General features: G+C 40.5%; 1 protein-coding gene across 4 annotated transcripts in view; it reads left to right on the forward strand.

Moving 5' to 3' along the window:
- LOC136104792 (L-threonine ammonia-lyase-like) overlaps positions 1 to 21,462 on the forward strand; it is a 31,480-nt gene continuing 10,018 nt past the window's right edge. The window contains exons 1-11 of one of the 4 annotated variants that reach the window (XM_065844025.2): positions 1 to 424; positions 4,614 to 4,640; positions 7,212 to 7,554; positions 11,583 to 11,699; positions 12,542 to 12,783; positions 16,967 to 17,132; positions 17,568 to 17,664; positions 18,560 to 18,635; positions 19,324 to 19,449; positions 20,703 to 20,870; positions 21,185 to 21,242. In XM_065844025.2, the coding sequence (XP_065700097.1) occupies positions 291 to 424; positions 4,614 to 4,640; positions 7,212 to 7,554; positions 11,583 to 11,699; positions 12,542 to 12,783; positions 16,967 to 17,132; positions 17,568 to 17,664; positions 18,560 to 18,635; positions 19,324 to 19,449; positions 20,703 to 20,870; positions 21,185 to 21,242 (1,554 nt within the window). In that variant the 5' untranslated portion in view covers positions 1 to 290. The remainder of the gene's footprint in view (positions 425 to 4,613; positions 4,641 to 7,211; positions 7,555 to 11,582; positions 11,700 to 12,541; positions 12,784 to 16,966; positions 17,133 to 17,567; positions 17,665 to 18,559; positions 18,636 to 19,323; positions 19,450 to 20,702; positions 20,871 to 21,184; positions 21,243 to 21,462) is intronic. The other 3 variants (XM_065844027.2, XM_065844026.2, XM_071811746.1) reach the window with 3 other exon arrangements.

Genomic DNA, 21,462 nt, shown 5'->3' on the forward strand with positions numbered 1-21,462 from the left:
GCGCTGGAGGGCTGTGTACAGCACGTCACCCACCATTTCCCACCCAGGCATTGCAGGGCTGGCACTTCTCACAGGCAAGTGTGTCCCCTGCCTGCAGCCTCCCAGCTTTGCTTTGCACCAGGAATTACAATGAATTTTGCAGCACAGTTTCTCTACTCCAGGGCGTTAAAAAACAGAAGTCCCAGGGACCGCTCCAGGGAAGATGAAGAGTACGATCCTTTCTGGCAAAGGTTGGAGAATATTGCTGTCTGACTTAGAGCTAGAGCGCTCCTTTCTCCCCCTCAGGGGTCATGGTCAGCCCTCGGGGTCCACCCAGGGACAGGCCCAAGGACATGACAACCCCTGGACCCCTCCTGCCTCCTTATGGTGTCGTAGTTGGAGTTTTGCTTCGCCTCGTTGTTTATTTAGTCGCTGTGCTGTATAGGTAATACTTTCTTTTTCTTTTCCTTACTCTCTAAAAAAAAAAAAGAAAAAAAAAAAAGAAATCTTTAATAATTTTCTGGTATCTCCCAGGGTTCTGTGGTTCAATTGCTCTTGGGGTTGTCCACTGCGTGCACTGGGACTGTCCGTTCTTTAGACCTGAGTGGTTCAGCTTTTTCACTTCTTCAGAGCCCAATATTAGAAATAACCCTGGACAGGTCAACGGACTTCTGAAGACGTATCTTGGGATAGCCTGTATCAGATCCAGTTATTACAGATGTTCTGTGGTTGTCTTTATTCTGGTTTTTAAGGTCTTCTTGAATTCCTGTTTTCAGGCTTGGATGGTGCAGCAGGGAATCTGGGAGACGTCTAGTGCCCCCGCACAGCACCCATGTGGCATGGTTATATTTGTACAGCCTCCCTCTTAACCTTTTCCACAGCTGTCTTCTGCCCCAGTTTCGTTATCCAGACACCTCTAGCAAGACCACAAGCTGCTGTTGCCAGATGTGGTATAAGCAAAGGATGATTCTAATTTCCTGCATCCTGCCACTTGTTACAGATGTTGGTAATATTTAAAACATAAATTTTTCAGTGGGCTCGATGCTGCTAATAAACCCTCATGGAACACCAAAGGGAAAGACAAAATCGTAGTTCTGCATTGAAAAAACGTGGTGTGACAGGTTCTGCAGTGAATAGAGAATGGAGAATCTTAAACCAGCCCTTTCATCTCAGAACCACTTTTTCCTCTCATTTGGGTTATGTTATTTGTCCTTTATTGAAAAGGAATTGCAGATATATGTTAATCACCAGAGAACCTCTAAATTCAGAATAGGTTTAACTTAAAGAGGAAAAAAATGTAATTTCTTGAAGAGTTTTTTAATTACCAAATTGTGTGCAGTGTTTGATAGTTATAATTTGACATTCATGGCTGTGAATGTCCTGCACGAAGCGCTTAGGGAGATGGATCTGTTTGAGGGACACGTGGAAGGTGATGAAGCAGAGGTAACCAAGAGAGGTGACCTTCTGAGTTCTTGCTTTCAGATGACTTTTTCTCATGTTACCTATTTAGCAGCTGACATCTAGTTGTTATTGCCAACAGTAAGCAATGACATTTCAGTAGTGTGTCTGGAAGACTAGCAGTGGATTACGACCACAGATGAAGGCAAATATAGTACTAGGCTCAGGCTCTGGTAAATCTGAATTACTGAAAGTAAGGAGATATTTTATCAGAAGCAATAATGCAGCTTGGATGTTCCCTGCATGAGCCTGAACTTTCTTTGCACTTGTTGCCGGCATAACATCCCACAATTTTGTCAGCCCTGTATATGGTGAGTTATAAATGCCTGCTCAACCTCAAGGCTTGGTTGTTATGTGCCTGTTTGTGCTGGATGGTCACAGTGCAAACATCCCCTAACATTTGTGTGTGCGGGCTGGTAACTAAGCCCTGATCTCTTAGTCTTTAAGACACTCCGGTAAGTAGTCCTGCTATGAACTTCCTGCAGGAGTCTCAGGCAGGTCATTTGATCTGTCTGTACCCCAGTTTCTATCAATAAAGTTGAGCTAATATTTACTGAATTTGTCTTTCTGTTTAGGGGAAGACGTTGGTGATTCCTGTATGATTTAGGAACAATCACTTTGCGTAGAATTTGCCTGCGATAGATGCATTTTACATTCCCACCCTCTAATTGCTACTAGTGGGGGTGATGCAGTCTCAGACTGGTGTTTCTAGATACTAGTGTTGTACAAAATAATTATAATTTGAGAAAGTAATATTTGAGTGCAGTATTGTCTTCGGTCTGTTTTGACTGTATTGTCAGAGTTGTAGTGTGTTCCTCCTCGCTGCCTGGGGGAGTTTAATTGTCACCCTGTAGTCCTGCGGAGGACAATTGGACACTATACAGTGCAGTAACCTGGAATAACTACCAGTGAAGATGACAGACGTTGTGATGCTGCTTGCTATTTGTTTCTTAGCAAGCTTCAACGTTTCTATCACTTCTCTTTCGAAAGCATCTGCCTGCACAAGCTGCTGAGATACTTTTAAGAATTGCTGCTACTGCAGCCTTTGTGTGTGTTCGGGGAGGCGGGAAAAAAGTAGAAGAGAGCTGGGTGGGGTCAGCAGGGATTTTGCAGAAGTAGGGGAGCTCACAGGGAATTGTGCTGCCAAAAGGAGTTGGGGTGGAACAGGTATGTTTAGGAGATATTGAGAAAGGAGATTGCAACCAACTGGGAAGTATCAGAGGTATGCGGATGGCTCAGAGGAGACAAGGCTGGGGACATGGAATAAGAAGGATTAATGGAGCTGGGGAGGTGCTGGGTAAAAGAGGGATTTGGATGAAGGAAAGGGCCCTCTCTGTCATATCCTGGGATTACCTCTTTCTCCTTTGAGAGCAGATCCCAGCCCTAGTCATACCTCAGTCATAAACCAAACAGACTGCTCCCTGCAGCAGGCTGTTCTCCCTGCTTCACCCCCCAGGACATGACCCACCTCTGCTCAGCACTTTGAGGAATGAGGCAGGAATGACCTTAAAGGGGTATTCTCAACTTGCAGCCATAAGATCTGAGACCATATATCCAGAAAGCAGATGACAAGTATGTTTAAAACTGAATCTTAGTCTGTTGCTCGATGTGTTCCAGGAAAGTGTTCAGGGAGCCTGAAGAGAATGGTAACATATAGACACAAGCTTCAGAAAGCCCTGCACCCAAAACATTGCAAAAGAATAGCATAAAAAGTTCACATATAGAGAACATATGTGTATGTGTGTTGATGAGTTAACTATAGGATAGCCCAAATTCATTGAGGTGGTTCGAAGTGGTATTCAAACTTAACACTTTGTGAGTTTGCACTATGCCATGGATCAGCCCAAGTTAGACATTGCAGTATGGAATTCTTTTCATGGTGTAGACCTATAAGGATGCTAAAATATGCTACAGAACTTGTGCCATATCATTACCTCTTCATGCTAAGCGTGTATTGTTGTGAAGGCAAGTGATAAAAACTGCTGTATAAATGACTAAGAAATGCCGAGTTTTCAGTTTTATACCAAAATTTTTTTGCTTCCTTTTGTGACACTTGGATTTCTATCTGTGAAGCAGGACAGTAACATGGGAATGTATGTCTATAATTCTGACTTAATTTCTGCCTCACAACATGTTGTTGTGATTCATGCTGTAAAACTGCCCAATGGGCCAAGTGCTAACGTGGGATACATCTGCAAATCAAAATGGCAACACTGACTCAGACCAAGAGCAGTCTACCGTCTTCTCTGTAGTGGTGGCCAGTAACAGAAGCTTAGAGAGAAAACCAACCAAACAAACAAACAAACAAAACCACCACCTAAGGTACTTTCTCTCGTATCCTTTTGTGGAGTCTGCCAAGTGAGTGCCGAGGGGCTTCCTGAATCACAGATTGCTTCTTGACTGATGTGGTCACTATTAGGCACACTTCCATACAGTTGCACCGTTCTTTCAGGAAACCATTTATACCATTGTTCTTCATAGCATCCCAGAGGCAATGAGTTCTATGAGCTAATTATTTTCTGTAAGAAGGGAGCTTTCAAATTTTCAATCTGATACTTCCATATGATCTCTCTCTAACATTTATACTGGAAGAAACAGTGACTAATCCGTCCCAGTTTGCTATTTCCTGGACATCCATGACTTTGAAGATCTTCTTCAGTTTCAGAAGCTGAAGAGATGCAGTTATATCAGTTAAATTTGTTTAGTCTGTTTCCTGGATTCCAAGGAAAGCAAACTGCATGGGCTTCATCTGATGGGGATCTGTAATTGTCCTGTCATTGCAGGATAACTGCCTGGCCATTTCCTTCTCCTTGCAATGAAGGCAACAGTTGTGGTATTTAAGTATAATGTGCACTACTAGTTCATTTTATCTTCCCAAAATTATTTTTGTTGTTTTATTAATTTCCTAGTTTATTAATATTGCTATTTTTCCAAAATAATTTTCCCCAGTGCTATTTAACTTGATGAAAGTTATCAGTATATTCAAAATTGGAAACAGAAAATTTATTCATTCCACGTCGTTGCTTTTTATTATTCTAAGGGTACACACTGTCTTTTCACTGGCTTTGAGACTTCAAACTATGTAAAGCTGTCTACTTAAACAAATGATATTTTTTCCTGTTCCTTAATTATTCATCGAATGTCTGCATATGGATGTTCTGTTTTATTTTTTGCAGTTATGCTGAGAAGCTGTTCTTGAAAAAGTAGGTTTATAAACTGTATTTTCACGTTTGCTTTTACTAATCACTTTAAAGGTAAAATGTCATAATTTATAACCATGTAACAATGCTTGCCAGCTGGATATTTGGTTTATGGCTGGAAATAAACAGACTTCTAAATGAAAACTTTCCTAGACAAACTCTAAAAAAGGAAAAGTGTTCCATTTGAAAGGAGCTATGTTTTATAATGCTGGGGTTTGTATTTATACTGGCTCAGATTTTAATCTAATGGGCATGATCACTGGAACAGGGACCATACTTTGTTACTGTGCATGAGAAATCACATGCAGTCTTTCTGTGAGCACTTGCATGCTTTGCTGCTTGCTTTAACTGCTCCTTCAGTAGAAATTCATGCTGAGGTGATCTGTATCAGGCATATGAACTGTGTTTGAGGAGAGAAATGCACCTGACCCAACAAGGGTATTGCCTGTGTGTGTTGGATTTTCAAACCCCAACCCACTGTTTCACTTGGGAGTTCGAGAGCTTGCAGTGGGTCTGTGGTGCATGCCCAGGTGGTCTCAACAGGGAAAAATGTCATTCACTAATCTGAATGAAAAATACATACATAGAAGGAGAATAAAAATTCATCTGAAATAAATATGTACAATAACATGATCGTAATGAGGCTGCTGACCTTTTAGATGCAAATATATAGCATTCACCATATTAAACATTGAGAAGGTAATGTTTAAGATGTGCTTTAAACCCATCTGAAACTTAAAAAGCCTACACATATTTTTTCCAATAGTCATAAGTTGGTGTCTCCATCAGGGTCCTGGGCAGATAGTCACTGTTTATGAGAGTAGTGCTGCAGATCAAGGACTGAGAAGCTGATTTACTTCCCTCCTTAGTTCTGCCAAAAAAAAAGGAAATCCAAATGTAGGGCCAAAATTAGTATCCCTTTTTGGTCTTTCTATTTGCAGATAAAATGATTTGATGGCACTAGTGTGGTGAGGCATTACTCTGTAGTTTGTACTTTCTAGCAGAATTCTCATTCATCAGTGTTATCAGTGGACTTTTCGTGCTCATCTTTGGCTGTTTTTTTTGTTTGTTTGTTTTATTTTGTTTATTTTTTTAATGGACTTTTGCAGTTGATTGCAATAAATGCAAGGAAAAAGCATGGATTTATATCCTACCTATATATTTTAACCTATGTTTACGCTTTTAACCCATTGCCAATGTAAGAGATGTCATTCATTGCTAGTGCTTGCTAAACATTTTAGATAATATGTTTAGAGATAAAATGCATATGTTCTTCTCTTTTTTGAATGTTTTATGGGCTACTATGATATGGAAAATATTTTTTTTGGGAGGGGCGGGGGGGGATTGGGAATAGACTCTTTAACAGGGATGTGGCCTCCTAGATGATGATAGCTGTTTATGCCAGGGGCTGTTGCAGTAACAAGTTCACAGGGAGACAGTCTGATCTGATTCTCATCTTTGCATTAAGCTAACTAATACACATGAAAACTAACGCTGGAAGCTTATCATTTGCTTAATGAAGTGTTCCAAGCATCTAACCCCAAAGGAACAGAAATGCAGAAAAGTATGGAATAGAGCTACTTGAAAAGCTATTTAATTTGAAGACAGAATGCCTGCTATTTGGGTATATTAGCTTTAAGATATGGCATCGGGAAAATATTTTAAATCACAAACGTCAACATAAGTTACAAATGTGTAAATACTTTATCTCCTAAAATTATTGTTGATCTCGTTAATTTTGGAGAGAGAAGACCTTACTACAAAAGTTGTCATTTTTCTCTCCTGTGAGAATATACAGAATGATTGTTGCAACTGCTACATTGCTTGACCCAAATAACAAAACCTTTTATGTTGCCCATATCATTATGTGAAGTCCTCAATGGAAGTGTAATATGAAGCAGAGCTCCTGTCATAAATTATTGGGACTGCAAAGAAAATGGATGACACTGCCAAAAGTAGAGCAATTGCTCAAAAAGCAGCTGTTTCTAAATATTTTAAAATTCTTTTTTGAAATAATCGTAATACATATTACCGATCACTGATCATTGCTGTAAAACCAGAACATGAGACAGTTGATGACTGTCAAGAGTGTGAACTGCAGGTGTGGAACAGCTGAGAAGCAGATGTCTTGTGCACAATGTAGTGACATTTGTTGCTGCTATTAATTGCATGAGGCAATGCTCTGCAGCAGCTATTTGCCTTTTTTGATAAACCTGGAGTTGTATACAGCAAATACAATTCCAGTTATTCCAAAATTTCTAGAAGCACTGAACTAGGATCATTGCCGATTGAGACTGAGTACTGAGGAAGGTCTGGCTGCCCAGACAGCGTGGGTTATATATTGCTTATTTTCTTGGGAATGACAGTTTCCCAGTTTGTCCACATGTCCAGTTACCTGTGGCTTTTCTAAAAGCTGGCTGGTTACAGTAGCTTTCAATCCACCTACAAGATAAGGTAACATGACGGTAATAATTCAGTCTGCCTGTGTGAAGCTTGCAAAGAGAAATTGAGATGTGCATCCTTCTTAAATGCTAAATCCAAGCTTTCCTAACAAGTTTCTTTTCTTTTTTTTAGGGATGACAATAAAATAAAGAATCAAGTTGCCCCGGCACTTTGTGATCTTCACTGTTGTAAGGATGGGCCAATAAGGAATGGCCTTATTGGGCAGAAGCCACCCTCTATCAACCCTGAAAGACTGAAAGATTTTGGTGAGGAGGATTACCTGAACGGAGATGTGAAGACCTGGGAAATGAAGATAGTGAGCCGTAATGAGGAGTTACTTAGAGATGGCACTTCCCGCATCCCTCAGTCAAGCAGTAGGACCAGCCTGCCAAGCTGTAACAAGCTGATTCGATTTGAAGATATTAGTGCAGCAGCTTTCAAAATCCAGTGTGGTGTTCAGAAAACCCCCTGCATGGTAGGGAGTTTATATGGCTTTGCATTCTCTCAGTATTTCTTTTGTTTTGTTTGTAAAAGTTAATTGGAAATGAATGAAAAGTATTTGTGAGGTGCAGTAGATAGATCTGTGTAAGATGACTCATCTTCATATTATTAATAGTTGTTGTTAACTGTCAACAATAATTTTCTTCTTACCTGTTAATACTAACCTAAACACTCAGGTTTAGGTGACCTGGGTAAACAAAGGATAAACCACATTAGGCATAGACTTAATGCACTGTGGTATTATGCTCCTGGTGAAAAATGCTTACTACAAGGAACCCAAGTTGGAGACAGCAGACTATCAGTGTTTGGGTAAGCAGTCGTGAGAAGGTTTGATTTGGAACCAACCCTCATGTTTGGAGAGTTTGAAGGTACAGATTTTCATTCAACCTGGCAAGGCTGGGTATGTTCTGTAACCAGGTGGTTCTGCCATGTGTGTCTTCAACAAAACAAGGACATTAAGAGATACACACACAAACATACACACCTGTTCATCATTTTAGGTATGAAAATAGCTGAGACACTCCCATGAATGAGCAAGCATTTGCTAAAGTGTAAGAGAAGTACAGTTGCAAGCTATTTAGTTCATAGCGTATTTCTACTGTTGGGAGCTCTTCATGAAGGCTACTGTAGGCACTCCTCTTTTGCCTATTGCGGGTGAGAAGAGTGTCTTTGCCAAATGGCAGTTCGTAGCAGCAACCCCAAAATGCTCTCTTGAGGAAACCCTCCCCATTGCTGACGCAGGGCACCCTGCCAGCCTCACCGGCTGTGGGTTGTCTTTCTAGCCTGCACAGGGAAAAGGACCTTGGTGTCCGAGCTGATGCTTGGGGTTAACAGTCCCTGAAGACAAGTGGCTGGGTCTGCAAAGTGCAGCAGTTCTCCTGATTCCCAGATGGTGCCTCCTGATCCAGAGACATCATAATTACTGTTGGTGGTTGTTTTTAGCTTAGAGTTCCCAAAATAAGGATAGCTGTGTGTTTTTTTTTTTTTTCTTTTTTGTAGCGTGCTACTGAAGAAGTATGTCTCATGACCAAGGGCAGGGATACAAGACCATTTGGGGCTGTAAAGTGGCCCAAAAAATTTGCAGGGTAGTGTTGACTGGAGTGCAGGGAAGCAAACTGGATGCATTTTGTATTCATACCCTGACTGTTCAGGGTGACTTGGGAGTAAACCATTCTGCCAGCTGTACCTCGGTTTCCCTTCAGAGTGAAAAAGTTGGCTTGCTTGGGAAGGTGGTGGGGGAGTGAGGAAACACACGTGTAGCCCAGGTGACTGGGGGGCCAGGGACTGGGCGAACTGAGGAAGTGTGCCAAACTCTGCATGTTGCATCGTTTGCCACCAAAACTCTAAAGACTGTCATGCTTGAGAGCACAGACAGTGCTCTAGACAGAGGTGTCAATCTTCTGCTTTTGTGGTGAGACTGTTCCAGGAAGAGAAGATTTGCATTTATTTTGCAGGTGGTGAGCACTGTGCTTCTCTGTCATATTCGTTATATGCGTTTAATCTTACTGTACAAAGGTAGGTCTATGGGCAAGGAGAGTGAGAGTGTCATGGCTCTGTCTGGTAGGCAGAACTAACTAGCTCTGTACCCTTTGGTAGCCTGGATCATCCCTTCCCTGCAGATCTTGGCATCATGCGCTTCTGCCAGACGGTTACACCATTCTGCCTCTGTACATCTGCCAGGGTGAGACTGTGGGAACCTTGGCCATCTGGGTCATTGAGGGACCTCATTCATATCCTCAGCTCAGATGGATCAGACCGGCAGCTCAAAATTAGTAAAGTTCACCTTGACCACATCCCCTGAGCAATCTACTAACTCTCAAGGTATGGATCCTGCTCTGAGAATGAACCAACCATCCTAATACAGGAAAAGGCAAGACTGCACAACTGAGTCTGTGCTTCTCCTCACAGGTAGTTAAACACCAGTTCACACCATTTGTTCTCAGACAGCCTTTTTCCTCAACTTAAATAGTTCTTTTCTTTTGGGTGTCCCTGCAGATTTATGCGATGTGGTTGTATCCCCTTTCTGCACTTACTGTGCCAAGCTAAACAGGCTAAATTCCTTTAGTCTCTTTTTATGAACTATGCTTTTGTGGATGCCGTGTGTTGTACATTAGACCCGATATCTGTAGTCCTTAGATAAGATCATGGTGACAAAAGGGAAAACTCACAGGCTGTTTCAATGAGTCTTACAAGGTCACGCTTCTGGTCAGTAGAGCTGAAAATAGTGCTGACACCTCCTTTGTTAGAAGTAATTGCTATATTTAGGCTACATTAAAAAATAAAAAGCCTCAGTTAAAGGAAGCAGAAAAGCATAACCTAAAGAGTTTAAATGTTGAGTATCAAAATTAAAGCAAAATAATAATAATCTGAAGTACACCACCTCTGTGGTAAACAGTGAATTGATGACACATATTTTTAAATGTAGGAGACTTAGTAACTTTATAAAGTCACACGATTCATATCCCTTAATCCTTTTTCTCGTTGTTCACTATGTTCACTCTAGAATATGAAATTCTTTACAAAAGCAAAAGCGATAAAACTAGTGTGACATGTGAAGAACCAGTAAAGTCGTATTTCTTGTCTAGTGTTCTTGTTCTGTTTTGCATAGGCATTCTCCATAGATTAGGCTGTTTAGGATATAAACTATTATTACTGTACTAAGCACTTTCTTTCAGTTCTGCAGCCCGATTTACAAAGGAGCACCAAGTGGTAGCTCCTATTGCAGGATTTTCAGGAGTAAAATAGAGAATCTGGCCCCACCTATGGGTGAGGAACATTATATATACTTGTAAATTTGCTAAAAAGCTTTGAAACATTCATCTGAAGTGTTTCGTTTAATTGTATACCTTAAAGCAAGTATCTATTTCAGATATATTTAGTTTACATAAATTCACTTTGAAAGTGCCCCAGTCTGAAAAATATTTCTGTACATTTTACACCATATGCATGACACTGCCAGATAGTGTTTGAGATAAATATTTAAAATATGGTCATGCTGTCTTTTAATTTATTTCTATTTGTGACTTATTATAAATGAGGGCTTAAGCCCCTAAATGTCAGGGTCCTCATTTGCTTTGGCAGCCAGTGGAAGAAATAGAGCCAATTACAAAACAGAGATGCACTAAGATTAGAGAACTGGAACACACAGGCTTACTGCAGCTCTATTTCTTAAGTTATTTTGTTTAAAACTCGTGGTTTAGATAATATGGTAATGCAAAATTCATATGGCAATGCATGCTGTGAGTGTCTTACTATAAAAAAAATTATAAAAGTTTGCCATTGAAAATAATAAGAGGAAGAATGGTGCACTTGGACACTGCATCATATGTACTATGCTTGCTAATTCCTCTCAGTTCAGAAATCCTTTCTGTTCCAAGCACTGACCAATTTCAAACAGCTGCTGCTTACACTTGCAGTCCTGGGAAATATATATTTTTTTAATTGTTTCCATCATTCTTCAAATAAGAGATGTCTTTACTAATGTTGTACCAGCCTTAGGGTGCACAAGGGACAACAGTGAATCAGTGGCAGAAATGATAGCAGAGTCATAATGGGACTCAAGAAGGAATTTTCTAACTGCTGTTGTATCTATTAGGATATAACCTTATTTTTGGGGTGTTCCATATCCAGGCCTGGCAAGTGCTAGAATATCAAACCATAAGCTGTGGTTTGGTTTTGTTTTGTTTTTTTTTTAATAATTTGAAATACTTATATTAATATCTGTATTTGAACAATAAAACAAAAAAAATGCTATTTTCAGAATTCATAATGGCATGGGGTACGTATTTCACTGCTATGAGTTTGAAAATCACTTTTATAAATCAGAAGATAACGGCAGGTAACAACAGGCTGTCATGTATTTCTAAAGAAACAGATTATAAAACTTACTTTTTAGAGCTCAAATGTAGCAGTTGAATGCATGCCTCACCAGGGAGCTGATGGGCTATGGAAGATTTTTCTTCATTTTAAATACATTCCAATAACAACATTTCTATACTCCAGTATTCTAGGCTATCCAAGCAGTATGGAATGGACATCTATTTGAAGAAAGAGTTCCTCCAGTACACGGGATCTGTGAAGGAAAGAGGTGTACTTTACCTTCTGACATCATTGCCTCAGGTATAACAAAATGCCATAGTTCAAAAAGAAATGGAGCAGAATTAAAGATATTTAACTATTAATGTCCGTGGAATCACAGTGTTTCTTGCCTTTTGAACCATTGTCCTGAACAACATAGGTATGCAGGTATCTGAAAGTAAAATACTCTATTTACACTTGGCCGATCTGCTAGTGAAATGCTTAAAAATATTCAAAGAAAATCTTGCAAAATGTAAATATCAGCATTATTCTGTGGCATCTAGAAGAAAGTGTTTGTGTGTGTACCATGCTTCTGACATGTTGAAACCACTAAACTTTAAGTGATGATGAGCTTGAGTTACTATGGGTGATGAGAAGGATTGAGATCATCAGTTGATTTGGTAATACATTTCAGTATCATTACATGAATAACCCATTAATCATTTATTGTAGGTTATTGAATCTTTGCAGCAATAATAATTATAATTGACATGATATAGCAGCACAGAAACAGTGTTTTTTCTTACACTTTTTGTATTAATATGAATAAATCCTTCTATTAAGGGGGAACCTGGAATGAAATAATTTCACACAGGCAGGGATGAGGGGCCAGATATCAGCTATTCTAGGATCAGCTGGAATTTTGCAGCTAATTCTGATTGAACAAGAATTGAACCCAGGGGAGTGCAGGACCAGGGATTGATCTTATGCTGTCATAGCTCTGTGTTTAAGTCCTGAGATCACACCAGACATGCACATATTGTGTCATAATATGATCAGCTAGTAGAAGAAAAGATGGAAGTGAGACCACCAGAGTGATCCAGGATCATATGGAACAACTTTGTGACACTGTATAATGTGCAATAATCAACCCTGTTTTTTAGGATCAGCAAAGAAAGGGGGTGATCGTGGCTTCAGACAGTAACTTTTCCATGGCTGTTGCTTACCATGCCTCAGAGCTCCGTATTCCAGTGTTTGTCATCATGTCAACCAGCACATCCCCAGCCAGAGTGAAAATGTGTCGTGAGTACGGTGCCATGGTTATCTCCTATGGCACTACGGCTAAGGATTCCCAGACGCACGCAAGAAGGTTGGCGCAGGAGAATGGTTACCTCTACCTCGAAGAGTAAGTGGAAAGTCAGGCTATTAGTAAGAATAGATTAGATACTTGCACAGCTCTACAAAAACAACTAGTTTAATTAAAATTTTATCACATGTCATCAAAATGTTCCTATTACTTGGGGTATGGATGGTTACGTACTCCCAGGCACAAATAATGAATCTTTCTATAACAGTTGGGGATGGAAACACTCTTCCCACAAATTAGGCAGACTTCCTGATTAGGAAATTACATGCGCTAGGATGATAATGGGTATATGTTAACTCTTTGTGAACCTTGTCAGAAAGCATTAAGATTAGCATTCATTTTTGATCTCTCTGTTTGGAGTGAGTAAAAGCTTATCTTTAATGCAAAGGGTTCAGGGGTGTAGTGTAGAGCAAGAGAAGGTTAATTCTGTAAAATTTTCCCGTGTCTGGTGTGACTGACAAAACTGTGATTCTGCCTTGAAAACAGATGATTAAGAGTCTACTTCACATGTACATTAAAGTAGGTAAGCATGAGTATAAACTTAAGTTCAAACTATTTGAGGTCATTGAACAAGTCAGTTCTAGTGAAAACATGATTAGAGTAAGGCAAAAATAATTCAAACGGATCCATTTCCACACCCCTCCTTTTCCCTTTTTTCTCTGCAGTCTCTTCTACCTTTCCTTCCCCTTCCTTTCTTTTCCTTTCCCTTCCCTTTCCTTTATTTTTTTTTAACCTTTTTTCAAGTAAGATTTCCAAAAGCACAGAGGGAGTGAATCATTAGCATGAGGTAGCTGGCAGTCCCTCTGATGCACCAAGCTGGAATGTTATTCTTCCTCCCCATCACCACCTCTGTGTGGGCTTCGTCCACCACTTTGTGTTTGTGCTGCTGCAGTGAGTGCCTCTACCCCTTCGGCTCCCAAGCACTACTGTGTTAAATGTGGTAGTAATGAGTAAAGCTGCTTGGAAACAGGACCCCAGAATAATCAGAATTGAGAAAATCCTCATTTCTTTCCCAGTTGGTTAATTGGGAAGGCAACATTAACAACTGTGCTCTTGAACTGCACTGTTAGCTCTGCCGAGAGTGAATGACTCATGGGGCTGGTTGTTGTGCCTCATGTGTCACCATAGGCACAGCCTTGTCCCAGACTGAGACTTTCAAAGAAATCCAAGGTAATAAGGTGGCCTAGGTCCCACTGAATTTTAAACCTATTTAGACTGTCCTTGAAAACCACAGCTTTCCATAACCTTGTAATTTCCAGATTTCTGTCAGCCTATTGTCAATCGATGTGTTTACTGCCAGATGGCTTGCATCAGCTATCCTGTTTGCACATAAGAAATAGATTATTATATTGTAATTTCATGTTCAGTCTTCCCCTCCTCCCCAACTAATTATTTGTGTTACATAAGGTAGGCATTCTCCAGGTTCATGAAGCTCCAGGGACAACATGTGAAGGACTTCAGCATCTATCATTGAAGCCCTCTAAATGTACACGTTATGTTAATGATATCAAAGCAGTCTGATTCAGTATATTACCAGTTACAAGAAACAGAGTTATGTAATGTATTACTATGTTTAATTAATATCTCGCAGATGCAATTACCAACCACATCCCGCTACAGTTGTGAGCCTTTCATAATGTGATGCCTGAAATGTATTTTGTTACGTGTAGCTTGGGAGAGCTTTCTCAGAGAGATGTATACATACATGGATAGCCAGTCTTCTTCAATATGTGTCTGACACACATTCATTGTTACTTGCCAGAGCTGTCTGTAAAACATCACCTGATCTCTTATGCTTCAGAATGGAACTTCTGAAGTGTTGTTTTATTTCAGTTTAATTCTAGCTTGCATAAAATCCCGAGCAATTTGGTCTCTGAATCTCCTTAACCAACAATTCATTCTTTCCTTCCTTAAGCAGACATTACATGACTGTCTTTGGTTTTACCTGCACAGACAATGTCCCGTAATTGGGCGTGTCATTGTCAGTTCTTCCCATTTCTTGAGTGCAATTAAAATACTGTGTTATGAAAATGATCACGCAAGAGTTCAATTAAAGGAAGGAAATGTTTTAACCAACTGCAACTTCCTGTGAAATTCCAGGAAGGAAATGTGAGTTTTCGAGTTGGAATTCAATCATTAAATCTACGTAGTAGCTGCCTAGGTAACATGGCATTTTTAATAACTATAGATATTCAGGACCTAATTATCAATGTGAAGATCACCAGTAAGTAACACAATACCTTTGGGATGATATGAGAAAGATTGATTTGTGAATCAGAGAGGTAAGAGTGCTACAGATTGAATTGCACACCTTTCCTTAAGAGTCCAGGTTTACCTTGTCTAACTCCAAATACCGATCAGGCCTGATCCTCGTTCATTTGTGACCTGGTTGGTCTGTAACTCCAGAGGGGGCAGATGACAACTTTGGAGTTCTTGATCAAAAAAAGCCTGCTAGCTGCCATGTCAATATTTCATTGGGAAACTGAAGCTTGAGAGCCCTTTCTTTGATTGCTGATGTATCACAACTTTCAGAAGGCAACTGACCAAATTTCTAACTCTGACTCAAAAATATTATATAAAACTACAATATTTAGATTTATCTGCCCTTTCCTTGATTTTTTTTTTTCCTTCAATGGTATATGATACTAAAAGAGAGATGTTTGCTTTCACAAAGCAAAAGTAATCAGTCACAGTGCAAATAAAATAACCCATTTTATTATAAAAAGCTGAAGGCTGATCAGTGAACTGGTGTTATAAGTAGATGTTAGCAAGGCAAACATGATTATCTGAAACATTCATCCAAACTGCTAAAAATCTTCATGCCCAGAGCAGCCTCCTTTGGACAGAATTTTCAGTTAGTGAAGTTTTATTCTTAAATTACACCTCCCTGGTCCTCATTCACTTTTGCAGGTCCCCATGGTATCTCATGTGACCATGGCAGGGGTAACTCTGCAAACTCAGTCCTGAATTTTATTTGCAAATAGGGCTCCAGAATTGTGAACTGGGCTCCAGAGATGAGTGACATATTTTGTCACAAAGAAGGAGGAGAGAGCTCCTTCAGTATCTTGATAAAGACAATAAATTCAAGGGTTCAGTTACCCATCCCACTATGATCTCTTGCCTTCATCTTGAGCTGTGCTACAGGAGTGAAAGTTCTTTCCTCCCATCCTTTCTTGTGTAGTTACACAGACTCTTGCTATAAGTAATTAGCTGTCTTTTGCTATGTACGTGAGGTAACTTCTCAACAGGGCCTTGGTCTCCACTTTGCAGGCATTCTGTGTTCCTGTGCTGAGCCTCTCTGTGCATGTCTAACAGTAATAAAAGCACAGATGCCTAGTACCAAATGTCCTGGGTTGAGTAAATCAAGTGAAGTCATTTGCTCTAGAATTCTGTTTGCTTATCCATTTGCCAGAAAAAGCAGAACATACAGGCATACAGTCATCTCATTTTTTTGTTATGTATTGTTCTACATTTATATCATTGCTAACTTTTAAAAAATTAAAATGCAAAACAGCTTTTAGAAATATATCCAAGGCAATTGTGTGACTGTACAGTGGACTTTTCTTCAATCTTTTGATTCTCTCCCTATTCTGCTCATTATATTTGCCTGAAAGCGTTTTACCAGCAAGTATTTTGGCACAACTAAATGCTTCTCTTACCCTCTCAGAGTCTTCCAGAGTGATGTGAAGGTATCAGATGTTGGCCCTGGATTGCGAAAATACTTGACTCTGTAGCAGTCTATTTGGTATTTGTGAGGTTGAACTTGGTGCTTAAGTTTCAGGAAAATTCCCGTTTATCACAAACACTAAATTCCACTTATAGAAAAAGAGAAGGAGATTTCCATTTGAGACTTTGCTCTTAAGTTTGGACTGCAAGATTTAGAATTTATGAAGCTGAAGGAAGTGATGGCAGTGGAAACATTAATTCTGTCTTGCCAGCTCTGTAAACACCTCATGCTGGTAACAACAGAGATATGTGCTCTTCAGCCTGAAGTCTCTTTAAAGGGCTTGTCAGCTGCACAAGTTTTCTCCCAGTAGGTAACAGCACACGATGATCTCTCTGATGGCAGTGTCCTGTTGTATTACCTCCCTGCCTTGTTGTGCTGGTGATTTACTCTCACATATATATTTTTCTGTTGAATGATGTCTTTAAAGTAGTAGATGGAGCTGTTGCTGTGTTGTCACCTGTGAACCCTGCTGAACTGTGCCCTTCCTTCCCGCAGGGAGGACAGTGCTGTCTACCTGTCTGGCCTGGGAACCGTGGGGCTGGAGCTCTACGAGCAGGTGCCAAAGCTGGACGCGGTGATTTTCCCTGCGGGAGGCCACTGCGGCTTGCTGGCAGGGTCGGCTGCTGCGCTCAAACACCTCAACCCACACATTTCTGTCATTGTAAGTTTCCTTTCACTTACAAAGAGTTGCATTTTGGCAGCTTTGGTCACAGCTGTTTTCAGAAGGCATGAGTGTCTGGTGGTTCACTGGCAGACACTGCGTACACTGGGGACAGGGACTGTTTGATCCTGTGGGCTTCATGTCTGAGAGCCTGGGAAACCTCCTGTCCCTTGGCTGCTTGGCTGGGTTAAGAAAAAATGTGGGAAGACCCTTCCAGAGCAAAAGAAATCTAGTTCTGTGTTTTGAAATAATTTCTTTCAGGAAAAGTTTGACCTTAACAAAGCCACAGGATAAGTTTAGTGATAGCACAGTTATGCAAATTGAAATGAATTGTTGATTTGAAGAGGAAACTGTGTAGCTTTTTTGGTGTCCACTTTGGTGGTGGCTTGTGTTATAACTGGACCAATAAATATTGGCTACACTTGTCTTCCCCAGGGAGTTGAATCTGAAAACTTCCCTGTATTGCAACAGTCCTTAAAAGCTGGCCACCCAATTGAAGACCAAGCTTGCAGCAATCATCACTTTTATGGAGGTAAGAAAACACATTATTCTTTTGGAGATAAAATAAAGGTTATAATTTATTCCCCCAACTGTATTATTTTCTCACCAATTCAGTTAAAAAAAATATTTTAAAGGAAATCTCTTCAGAGTCAGAATTCAATTCAAGCTGTAAGAGCAACTTCTGCCACATTTCCCCCACAAGCACCCTGGGGTAGAACAGTGAAATGTTCAGGTGAATACTTAAAAACAGGTGAGTATTTATCTGACCGTTGTTCTCACAAGCAGTAAAGTCAGTGGGAAAGCTCTTGTGTAAAAGACTAATTTGTGAAAAGGCAGGAAAATGCAGTGCTTAAATATTTAGACTCACAAAATTGTTCACAGGACAACAGTGTTTATAAACAACACGGTTGTTTGCACATCACTTGCTAAAAAAAGCTCAGCTGTTAAACAATTTAAGAATATCCTGTTTACCTGATGTTCAACTCTCTGGAAGCTTTGAGTTAAATGGCAGATTTATAAACAAACAACTTCGTAACTCTCTTGGTAAGCTCTGCCTGTCTCTGTACTCCTTTGCTAACTGTCCTGCTGTAGCTGCCAAACTTGGTGCCACGTTTGGTTCTTCTCTCCTGCAAGCCTCATTGAACAGTTAAAAGTGCTGGGCTGCAGGATCACTCTCACAGTGCAACTGTGCCAGTGAAGAATCATCATTTTCTTAAAGGGGTCCAAAATTGCAAAAATCTTTGTAAGAGGTTTGGTCTTTTGTTACCAAGCATATTTTTGCCATATAAAAAGAAAAAAAATCAGCAATGTAAGATCATATAACAGCAGTGTACTGCTGTTTAGGGCACAAAACAGTCAGGACTTTCAAAAAGATTGAACTTGTCTAAAGCAGCCAGCTTCATATTTTTGTCTTTTGAAATCTGCAGATGTAAGCGGACTTTGCTTTGGCAGCAATTCTTTGCAGCTGACTGGGAAACTTGTGGATAAAGTTGTTGCTGTGAGGTAGGTGAAGAAAAGCAGTGAAATGAATAATACTGGACAAACATCATTGTATATTTAAAAAATGTGCTGTACCAGCAGGGTACGGTGGTTCTTCACGTACAGTGGTGAGCAGGTTGGCAAGACCTGCCATCATGCACGGTGCTGGTGGGGCGCCTTTGCTTCCAAGAGGGGCACTGAAGATACTGAACCCAATCCCATATATCATAGAATCGTAGAATATCTCAAGTTGGAAGCTACCCACAAAGGATCATTGAGTCCAACTCCCTGCTCCTCGCAGGACTACCTAAAAATACATGATATGACTCAGAGTGTCATCCAGACTGACCCGTATGGCCAAAACTTCACCTGCTGCTAGTATCTGGTCATGCTCTGGGTATAAAACTTGTCCTTGTTGTGTTCTATGACACTTGAAGGCAGCCTTTGACAAAACTCCCAAGTCTTCACAGATAGGCCAAGTTGTCAGAATATACTTACCACTAGGAATTAGCTAGCACAATGGTTCTAGTAAAAAATGCCATCCTGTCATTCAGTTAATAACAAGATGAGCATTCATCCCCAGCAGCACAGCCTTCCGTAGCACCGCCTTGGGGTCATTGTACCTGGACAGAATCCAGTCATACATAAATGTATTGTCTTCTGCTTTTGGTAGTTATTTTGTTTTATTTTGACACAACACTTTTGCCTTCAGGGAGGAGGACGTCCTTGTTTCGATGCTGAGATTGCTGGAGTATGAACGAGCCACAGTTGATGCAGAAGGGGCCATTGGACTTGCAGCGCTGGTTGCAGGGAAGCTGCCAGAGTTGAAGGGTAAAAGGTATGGCGGCTGTTGCAAACAGGGAACTGTGGCAAAGGCATGGGGTTGAGTGCCTTGGTCGTGGGAAACAGAGAGAAACTGCTTGTTTTATGAGTGACAAGACAGTTCCTGCTCCTGAACTGGCAACAGGCTTATCTGTGGTGTCTACTTCTGATCTGTGAGTGGTCTCTTCAGTCTGAAGACCATGTTGAACGAGACAAATGTCAGCCTGGAGACCTGACAAATCTTGTCATTTTCCTGTATTCTCAAATGGTTGAGGGAAAGGCAGTTACACAGAGCTCCATGAGGCATGGTAGCATCTGCCAGAAGAGCATCCAGTTCTTGTCAGCCTGTGGCCTTCTCTCATTGCACTTCTGGAAATCAGCCCTGTCTGTGGTGGGACAGGAGCTAGGCTGTCTTCTGCAGTCACTCAGTGACACCTGCCTCCCACCCTGAGAACTCCTGCCCAAATAATCAGTGGGATTATCCTTGTGCTTAGCATTGAACATGTGGGTAAGTGGCTCCTTGCATCTGGGCTTCAGTACTCAGGAATTAAGTGGATTGAGTCTTGGCTTAGGACATGGTCCAGAATGTATTTAAACACACATGCACTCAAGACAAAATAAGATTTCCAATGCACAGCATTGTACCCTGAAATGCTGCTGAGGCAATTCTTCAGAAGAGGCTGACAGAGTACACACAGAGCAGCCATGCTTTTCAATTCAGTACAGCTAAAATAAAAGGGAAAATGCAAAGGTTTGGGTTTAAAGAGGCTGGATTTGACTCTGCGGAAAGAGATTACCATGGACTAACCATGTGGATCTACACTGGCTCTGCAATTTTCACTTGCTCTTTACTCTTGCACTCATTTTGCGGGGTTGAGATGAATTTAATTAATGGTTACAGAAAACCTTGAACATACATGTTGTCTAACCATTAAGAGGCTAAGACTCAGAACTTCCAGGTTAAAATGATGCCAGATTTTAACTATTTGAAACAGACCTAGAATTCTCCAGCTAATTATCCCTAGCAAAACTAAAATGTCCAGGAAATACAAAATAAAAACTAAGTTTTGAAGACCAACTAATACAGCTGGCATTGAGGCTCCCACTGCCTAACCACAATTGATACTGAGAGCCAGGAGCCCCTCTGACATGCAACATATATTTATTGAAGTGTGATCCTAGCAGATCTTAAGCTGATATTGAATACAGTGTCTGTGATTTAAGGTTCCGTTGTGCAGACAACCCCTATTTTTCTCTCCTTATTTGCAGAGTGGCAATTGTTATATGCAGTGGAAATGTAGAGTTGCATTTGCTACAACAGTGCATAGCTCGTGCCCTGACCCTCGATAACAGAGTGTGCAGATTTTCCCTTGTGCTTCCTGACTGCCCAGGAGACATTTCAAAGCTACTGGACATTTTGGCTCGGGAAGAAGCAAGGTAAGTCAGACTAATAGTAGGGTAATATAATCACAGAATAGCACAAAGATTATTAGAGATTTGGACATGTTTCCAAATATTCTCTGAAGGCAATTCTGTAAGTAATAGATTAATCAAAGGGGTTTTTTTTTGTTGTTCTATTTCAGAAAAACTTTCATTTCCTTCCTGTTTGTTCCAATGTGAAAGCACCTTTGCAGCATAGAATAAGTGTCTAATACAGAAAGCAACACAGATAGCTGCTGTTCACACATAGAAACTATTTTACAATGACAAAGGATTGTTGTGATCTCTCATTTATCCCTTATTTGATCTAGAGTTTTGGATATCAAACAAGAACGCACATTTGTGACATCTGAGCTCTTCATGGTTAAGGTAAGATGAGATGCAATTTCATTTTCTCTCCTAAATCATAGAATTGTTTGGGTTGGAAAAGATCATGGAGTCCAACTGTTAAGCTAGCGCTGTCAAGTCCACCACTAAACCATGTCCCTAAGCACCGTATCTATACACATCTTTTAAATACTTCCAGGGATGGTGAATCAACCACTTCCGTGGGTGGCCTGTTCCAATGCTGGACAACCCTTCCCGTGAA

This window comes from Patagioenas fasciata, chromosome 8 (assembly GCF_037038585.1).
Source record: "Patagioenas fasciata isolate bPatFas1 chromosome 8, bPatFas1.hap1, whole genome shotgun sequence".
NCBI classification, from domain to species: domain Eukaryota; kingdom Metazoa; phylum Chordata; class Aves; order Columbiformes; family Columbidae; genus Patagioenas; species Patagioenas fasciata.